Genomic DNA, 8,963 nt, shown 5'->3' on the forward strand with positions numbered 1-8,963 from the left:
GCTATCTCCTAAATCTCGAGACTATGCTGTAAGACACCTTCATAACAACTTCAGAAATTAAATGTTTGAGCAGGTTGAAAAAACCACATCAAAAACCATTGGGGTATTATTTAACTCAGAGCTCACATCAAAAACATTGCAAAAATTGCATTTTATTGCAAGAGTCCCAAAAATGTCTCTTTCAAGCCAATGCAGAGACACTGATTCACGCTTTTATCTGCTGCACGACTGTTTTACTGCATTACTCTTCTTTCTGGTCTTCCAAAGAAGTCTTTTTCACCAACGCAGCTGCGACTGCACATCTGATGGTAAGGACCAGGAAAACAGCCCATATTACACCAATTTTAATGTGTCTGCACTTGCTCCCAGTCAGTTTCACAGTTTAAGATGCTTTTACTGGTTTTTAAGACTCTCAAGAGATCAAGGCCTTATCTTTTAAATTTACTTTTTCACTATGGAGAGCCATCTTTCAGCTTTCATGCTCCACATTAGCTTTTAGAATTTTCAGGTTGGCTTTTTAAGGTTTTTGTGTCCATATAATCATTATTTTTTATTTACTGATATATTTTCATTGCAGTCTTTGTTTACATGTTTATTTCTGTTTTATTTTATTCTTTCACCTTAGTTTCATTTAAATTTACTTTTTTTTTTTTTTTAAATCTCCAGTGTTTCTGTATGACAGGAACAGTTGCTGGTCCTTCTAGTCTAAGGTGAATGACGTGCATTATTTTTACATGCAGGGTTTATATTTTTCCTGTCTTCCTTGCCCCACCCTGGGATTAATAAAGGATTTTGATTCTGTTACCACCTGCAAAATTGTTGCCTTTCAGTGCACGTGTTGTCCCTTTTCATTTGTACCAGAGCAGGTGAAACGGATCCACAAAGGTTTAAGCTTAATGATGTGTAACTGATATTGTCCTATACACTGTCAGCTAAAGCTAAGCCTCAGTGTTGTGTTTAAGAAGCGCCAGCAGAGGGAGCCAGTGCAAAAAACTTCCTACTGTGAACAAACCAGCATTCCTGCTCTATTGTATCGTTTTCTTTATTGCAATAAATAATAAGAAGAAGAAGAAGAAGAAAGAATATAGTGAGTCCAACACACCTTATAAGTTGTACTTTTTGTTTTTTTATTTATTTCAGTCTCAGCAGTGAAAATCTGCATTCATAAAAATACAAGTTCTAAATCCAAACACTGAACAAAAGTATTTTAAACACACTGCTATTATAAACAATGATCGCAGCCAGCACACAGACACTTAAAATAACGGAGCAGCAGTAACTAAACATTACCAGTGATACGGATCCAGCAATAATCACAAAACAAGATGCGCTGGAGTGATTGGATGATACTAAACAACGTAGCAACGGAGTGAAAGCTACCATTGCAAAATCTTTAATTATTTTCAAGCATGTCATTTTAGTCCTGCTTTTTAAAGACACAAAAATAGCCTCAGAAGGGAAAACATACAACAGCCAACCACACACATGCAATCGTGTTCAAGTGTTTTTATGTGAACACCTAAACTTTGGACTGTTTCTATTATCTACTCCATTCCTGTGTCAACTCTAAAGCATCGCAGTGCGCACCTCAAATGTGTCAATCTAATCGAGACCTCTTCAGCTACACTGCCCTGCACTGCAAAGACAGATTTTTATGTATATCTTATTTTTTCTGAACGCATCTGTTCTGTGTTGCGGCAGTGCTATTTTGTCCTGAGGACTAAACTACTGTCTCTCGTTCATCCTGAGAAGACTCTGGAAAATTTCCTGTCACTCCTTAACCTGTGGAAAAAAATAGCAAGTCTTCTTTTTCATGTCTTCCCGGGACCACCATCGATGTTTTCAAATCGCATTTATCCGTCGGCTGAACACGAAAAACAAAGTCTCCAGGAACATTGTAAAGGAGATACATTCAGAAGTATCATGCTAAGGCAGTTTTTGAGTTATAGGCCTTCCCTTGTCTTTAGTGGGCCTGTTTTACCTCACGCTCCCTCATCCTGTCTCAAGAGGAAGATGACTATTTTTGGACACACATCTGTATCACAAGTGTGCATGCAAGACAAAGCGGTCTTTGTGCGCACACGTTTCTTGTCTGCGCCTCCCAGCACAGCCAGCAGGTCACTACAAATCACAATAAACCAGATATCCATCACATAATCAAACCTCCCTTGCAAAGCAAAAGATTATGAACATTTTCCCCGTTCCAAACAACACCTCTTTACACACTGGTGGCATTACATGTTATTATAAACACTGACTTGATATTCTTATTGTTATTTAAGAGAATAGCCCTTATTCTCTTGGTTATCAAAAGTATCAGATATGAACATTAAAGACTTCCAGACATGCTCATTAACAACAGATCCACTGTAATGGGTTTCTAGTTGTTAAGGCTGTGTCCACTGTGTGTCAGCTTATCTTGTTTGTGCCTCACGTGTTAAGAAAAAGGGACAGAAAGGACACAGCCTCATTCAGTTAAAGTCTCCGGAGACAACACTGCCCCCTGCTCCTTTAAAATAGACATTACTCAGGGAGGTGGAAAGGAGAAACAGGGAGATGGGAGTGCTTTGGTCCATAAAAGAAAAGAAAAATCATCAAGAACTAGATGCCCGCTCATGCTCCAGGGGTACCGGCTTGCTGGGCCATGAGAGGGTCTCCGCCATCCGCGTCGTCCTGCACGGGAGTGGTCTCATGCTCTGCTGTGATAACAATGGTGTTTTCATCTACAAGCTCACAGGTGGGATTGGAGAAAGCCGACAGGGGCAGGGTGATCCTCTGCATCTCACGCTCATAGACCCGCTGCTCGTGCTGCTTCTTCAGGTCCCGACCCCTAAAGGCAAACACAAAACATAGATCGGTTATGATATCTCTTTATATATAGTTAACCCTCAAAAGATAAATCTGCAATAACTCATTTTTCTAAATGGATTTTGTTAATTAACAGTAGCATTAGTTCATTCTCCCTTTTAACTCTTAGCTATCATGCAAACAACCAATCACAGTCAAGTCTTGTTTTGTTTTCAGCATCATGAAAATATCTATCATTCACATGCACTCAGAAGCCTTGTCGCTGATCCTACACACTGTATTTCTGGGCGTCACCGAAGCAGCATATTCATGATAAGGGTCTTCAGATAGCATACTGTACGTAGATAACACAGCCTGTTACAGGAAGGGTTGTATTTTCAGCAGTGGGACAGATGGCCAGAGGAACCCAGAACTGACAAGCTGGCAGGGAGTTTATCTACTCCAAGGCAATGCAGCGACAGGAAGCGGCACGAGGTGACCTTCTGCTGATTTAAAGCCAAAACAGGCCAATATACCCCTATCTGCCTGCTCCTGTGCTGTCTGTTGCTCTGCCTTGAAACACTTTATATCACCACAAAGTCTTTAGACTTTCCACAAATTCCCATTTCTTTTTCAGGACCAGCAAAACACGAGATGTAAAAAAGGACTACTCGTACTGAATGCAACAAAATGAATCAGTGCACTCCTGGAGGTAATCCAAATGGGTGGTGTTTGGGGTAGAAGGGAAGCCTCGAGGGGATCAGTTTCCTTGTCAATAAGCTATCTATTCCCACTGCAGGCTGTTTCCACTGGGATATACTGTGCAATCGTGCAATCGGGCGATCGTGGCTCAAGAGTTGGGTGTTCGTCTTGTAATCGGAAGGTTGCCGGTTCGAGCCCTGGCTCGGACAGTCTCGGTCGTTGTGTCCTTGGGCGAGACACTTCACCTACCGCCTACTGGTGATGGCCAGAGGGGCCGATGGCGCGATATGGCAGCCTCGCCTCTGTCAGTCTGCCCCAGGGCAGCTGTGGCTACAACTGTAGCTTGCCTTCACCAGTGTATGAATGTGAGAGTGAATGAATAGTGGTATTGTAAAGCGCTTTGAGGGGTCCTGAAAAGCGCTATATAAATGCAATCCATTATTATTATTATTATTATTATCAATCTTTGCCTGGAGAAGTCTGGGGTGAAATCTTTCCTCAGCTCTTCTTTTAGGCTGCATAAGATAATGCAGAGTCACTCCCGGACAGGGAATTGCAAAGAATGTAAGCATGTCTGCCACTCATCAAACCCATTACTGGTGGTGATGCTGCCACTGTATGCTGAGGCCACTTATAAACCCTTTGACATAATATGCTTCTCCTCCTTATTAGTAATCACTTCCTAATAATAGAAAACGAGGACGGGGCACCGCTAATCAGATAGGACAGCCCAACACAGATCCGGGAGGGCATTTTGTGTTTGCCAAAGGGAATCCGAGTCCCCTCTTTTGTAACATCGGGGCTAACGTTTTGCACGTTACATAACTGTACGCTTCCCTGTCCCATTCAGCCCCTCCTCCACATCATCTGCTCTTTGAAGAATACAAAATAAGTGCTTAAAATAAACTGCAGGCATTTCATTTCATGCCAAGTTTGCCCTCATGTTCTGTGTGGTTTTGTGAGAAAGCTCATAAAACTGCTGCCTTGCTTCTGAGAAGAACAAAGGTAGGGAATCTGTTTAATAGTTGATGGCCCAAACTTAAGAGAGCGCCGATGACACGTGATGTCGTGTGAATGAATCATACTGGTATTCCTCCTCCACCTCTCAAAGCTATCAAAAACACTACAAGCCGGTTTAAACTGGACGATGCAACTCTGAAGGATCGCATTTTGGCTTTATCTCACGTCTAAGTAGATCAACATCCTCATGAACAGACAATGCTGAACATCCTCATGCACACAAATCCCTCTGATACTGAACCAGCTGGCTTGCTGTGAGTAAGATGCTCACCTCTTATAGAAGTAGCCCAATGTGATGCCCACTCCAAGGACGATTATAATCCCCATCATAATGATAGCAAGGACATATCCTGAAAAACAAAAGGAGAAGAGGAAAATGACTAAAAACAGAAGATACAAATATATAAGAAAGACTTTGAGCTCCTTTAAAAACTAAACTGTATAATTTATAATTAGAACGTATTCAAGCTGCAGGTTTGTGCACAATGCCAGCATCATACATGTTTTTAAAGTGCAAAAAAGCACAGCATACCAATAGTGCCAAGGTCCTTCTTCTTTTTTGGTCCTGTGTGCACTCGCTGGCTGATCCCCATCACTGGCTGCAGAGCTGGAACGTCGCCCCGCGAAGCTTTGGCTGGCTGAGCGCTCTCTGTGGAGGGAGTGGTTGCTTTTGTGCTGAGGGATTCTGTCTTCGCCAGTACAAAAGAGGTTTGTTCTAAACGTACAACAAAATGAGAGGATCCAACAACTTTTAGTGGGCTTTCTCCAAGTCATGCTTTTGCCATATAACAGGAGTAAATGTCTGTGTAGTAAAACAGTCTGGGTCTGCACTCTGGAGACTCTGACCAGATGATCAGAGCCAGTCATCCCTGAACCTGGAGGCTTCTTCCTGTTAAAAGGGAGTTTTTCCTTCCCACTGCTGCCTTGCTCAAAGACTGTTATTGTTATTTGATGCCATCTAAATAAAACTGAATTGAATCTGGAGCAAAGATGACTCTGAACTGTTGCTCAACACTAAAGCACCTGGTCTCCTCAGTTCCCCTAAACCTCCAGGGTGCTTTTTTAGTAGAGATGATGCAACACAGTGGTAAACACACACACTGCAACTCTTATCAAATGTATTACTGGCATTAAATTCATAATGAGAATATAAACAGTCTAAAGGGGGGTTTTAATCAGTGTTTGTCACTTACTGAATTTACAAAATTGGCAAAAACCTTTCTGTATATCAGGCGATTTTTTTCCATTATCATATGATCAGCTGGTGTTTGTTACAAAAGTTCATTTCTAACCACACAGAATTAATACAGAAATATAAAGTGAGGTTTTATACCAGTCTACCTTTTATCTCTACTTTTACATGAAGTACTTCACTTTGACAACACTAACCCAAGAATATGTATTTATGCTTTTAAAACCTAATATATAGTTTTATTCTTTAGTGTGTGGCAGTACTTCACTTTGCCTAGAAGTGCATCATCTGGACCGCGTGGTGTCCAATTACTGCTGGTCCAACAACATTACCGCTGACGCAAAAACAAACTCGGCAGCATGACGAAAGCTCTGAGATTTTTCTCAACAAACTGTTGGAATGTAAATCACATAGGGGACTGACGAGCACGTGCCTTTTGGGGGTTTTTCAATGTACCAGACATAAACAAGCCCAGCACAGCCAACTGCCACTCCAAGAGATGACAACATCTGCTCTTTAAATCTTTTTTTCCCCCATTTCCGCCACAGAACTTGTTTATCAACTCTGCCCCAGTTAAAAGGCAGGAAGTCATAAACTGATTCAGCCAATTAGCTGCTGTCTCCGTGGGAAAAACTTCTCCTCTGTGCCAATAAGCTCAGTGCTGGGCGTGGTCAACGACTTTGCCTAAACAGAAGTTTGAGACACGTGTGCTGGTGCTTTGTTATTGTATGACTTTTGTTGGCTCCCCAGAGGAGACGAGACAAAGGGCACACGAGATTCCCTTTAACAACGACCAACTGACCTACTACACGCAAACACTCATAAAAGCAAGACATCAGTGATCCATCTGCAATGAGACTGGAACAAGTTTTAAACGTGCTAGATGGAAACTTTGTGTTTTTTTGATTAGAGTTTCCAATTTGGCTGCACACTTTTTGCATTGACTAATAAGTTTTACCTCAAGCTGAGAAGCTAGAAAACCTCATTATTAGCAAAAAACAACAACAAAAACACCCTTTCCACTGCAAGGCCAGACCAGTGCAGCTTATTTTTGGCCATGTTTTGGCCACTGGTGGAGGCAACCGTAGCTTGCCTCCACCAGTGTGTGAATGTGAGCGTGAATGAATAATGTCATTGTAAAGCGCTTTGGGTGCCTTGAAAAGCGCTATATAAATCCAATGCATTATTATTATTATGTTTCTAGAAAAATGCCCAATTTATTGTGCAAATGTCAATTGTAGTGTGCATACAATTCGAAAAGTATTAATAATTACTGTTGTGTATAGGGTTTACCAACCTTTGCATGTCTCAAGTGCACAGGATTCTCTCTGAATTGCTCCATCTGGGCCAGCAATGTAGCACCAAGGCCTCTCAGAGGCGTCTGGGTTTCGGCAGTAATTGTGATCTCCAACACCTATGGGAGGAATGATTAAAAAAAAAATAGCATGTGTCTGATACCGATGCCTCATAGAAATAAAGGCCAGTCTCTACATGTCTGTCCCCACTGTGTGGATTCATTAATCATTAACACTACTTCAACACAGTACAATGAACGGCCTGGCATGAGCACAAACAAAGGAAAAGAGCAACTGGTGCATAAAATAGGCCACTTAACACCATCAACAGGCACAGATGCTGAAAATTCACAGCCTTTCCTCTGATTTTGCCATGGCAGCACCTCAGCCAAGATGTTCCATGCTGTTTGTTATCCAGCACGGAAACTGTTGTGCCCATCAACATCTGTGACATTTCAAATCTGACTTCATTTTAAGGGGGGCATTCGAGCTAATATATTTTTGTACCTTTTTCTGAATCTGGATGGATTGTAACATCATAGTCCCTTGTAGTATTGGTCCAGATTAGGCAGCTCAGACCTGAGGAGGAGTTCTGTTGTTCTCCTCTGTAGTCCACACCATTGGATCTCACGCAGTCTGTGTGAAACAGCAAAACAACAAGTGAGCGCAAGACATGAACTTATTTGTGCAAAGAAAACGAAAGGATAGAAAAACATATAAACATTCACTCGGAGCACAGCTTTTATAAAAACCAAAAAAAACCAAAGAGAAATTCGACGCACACATACATAAAAATCAGTATATAAAGCACAAGTTTACCTTTTTGGTCTCCATTTGATGCCCTGCTCTCCACCAGAGCCACGCTCAGGAAAACAACGTGCAAAGAGAAAAACACTTTGCAGAGCTGACGGGCTGATTTCACAGACAACATTTTCCCTCTATACCAAAAATGTATATATATTTCAATATATATAAAATGTTTCCGATGGAGGACGAGCCTGTGCTGGATTCAGACACACTGCTCCTCTCGCTGCAGTCCCAGCCCTTGTTTTTGTCAAGACGAGCTCTCAGCTTACTTCGTAAGCAGCCTTCTGCGGTGGAGGAGGTGGCGGTGGAGGAGGAAGAGGTGTCCTTTGCAGTGCAAACCCCAAGGTCCTAAAGCCTCACCAGATTCCTATGCAAAGCACACACACAATCATGCACAATAAAGAGCATACCCTGAAAAATAGTACGTGCAGCCTTGATAAGAGATTGTTTTGGTTAAGCTGTGAGGAGAACTTATTTCTTTCCACCCCCCCAACTATCCAGCCTCAATCCTGTTCCTTAACCAAGACTATTTTCCACACTTACAGCCTTTTCTCTGGTTTCCTATAAATAGCTGCTCTACTTTTCCATTTCCATGAAAAAAACAAATTAAAAACTTTTCCATTTTTAATCCCTCTCCAACTGCAAGGTCTTATCTGGCTCTAACTACTTGGTGCATTTATCCAAACTCACTCTTCCTGTTTCCTATGCTTCCTCTCCACCCCAGGAGGCCTTCTTTTTCCCCCTCCCCCCTTGTTTTTTTCTTTTTTAGCTGGATTTGGTCAGAAGTGGACTCTGCTGAACCTAATAAAGCAGGGCTGCCAGTTGTCTCTTCCTGTGCACAGGGAGCTGTATGCTCAAAGCAGAGTGGAGGCCTGTGCCATTGTTGGCTGACTAATAAAGAGGGCAGCCAACCCGTGACTCAGTCAATGTTCACTCAGCCACTTTTCAAATATATGCTTACTCAGTTTTCAGGCAATCACCAGAGCAAACAGTGAACATGTGTGCCGTACGCTCCAGTACACTCTGGCCTCTCTGGATCTAATCATTTTGTCTCATTGAGACTATCTATGTCATAAGCACGAGCACATGTTAAACACTTCCACTTTTTATCAGCGTGACTTTTTCCAGAAATGAGCTTCCAAAGCTGCTGTAAAGAATTC

At 42.0% G+C, this 8,963-nt stretch overlaps 1 protein-coding gene across 2 annotated transcripts; it reads right to left on the bottom strand.

Annotated features, from left to right (window-relative positions):
* Positions 1-1,106: 1,106 nt before the first annotated feature.
* pik3ip1 (phosphoinositide-3-kinase interacting protein 1) lies at positions 1,107-8,465 on the bottom strand. Of its 2 annotated transcripts, XM_005473345.4 has the most exons (7): positions 8,347-8,465; positions 7,816-8,170; positions 7,504-7,632; positions 6,999-7,115; positions 5,042-5,224; positions 4,781-4,859; positions 2,614-2,830 (listed from the first exon to the last, which is right to left on the bottom strand). In XM_005473345.4, exons 2-7 carry the CDS (start codon positions 7,925-7,927, stop codon positions 2,614-2,616), a joined length of 837 nt encoding a protein of 278 aa, XP_005473402.1. In that variant the 5' UTR covers positions 7,928-8,170; positions 8,347-8,465. The 2 variants fall into 2 exon arrangements, with proteins under 2 accessions (XP_025752843.1, XP_005473402.1); XM_025897058.1 differs by lacking the exon at positions 8,347-8,465 and having other exon boundaries at positions 1,107-2,830; positions 7,816-8,273.
* Between the last annotated feature and the right edge of the window lie 498 nt (positions 8,466-8,963).

Source organism: Oreochromis niloticus, linkage group LG12 (genome assembly GCF_001858045.2).
Source record: "Oreochromis niloticus isolate F11D_XX linkage group LG12, O_niloticus_UMD_NMBU, whole genome shotgun sequence".
Classification (NCBI taxonomy): domain Eukaryota; kingdom Metazoa; phylum Chordata; class Actinopteri; order Cichliformes; family Cichlidae; genus Oreochromis; species Oreochromis niloticus.

Coding starts and splice junctions, on each gene's coding strand:
- pik3ip1 (XM_025897058.1), bottom strand. CDS start 7,927: ATGTTGTCTGTGAAATCAGCCCGTCAGCTCTGCAAAGTGTTTTTCTCT. Junction 7,633..7,815: donor ATCAAATGGAGACCAAAAAG/GTAAACTTGTGC, acceptor TGTTTCACACAG/ACTGCGTGAGATCCAATGGT. Junction 7,116..7,503: donor CCATCCAGATTCAGAAAAAG/GTACAAAAATAT, acceptor TTCCTCCCATAG/GTGTTGGAGATCACAATTAC.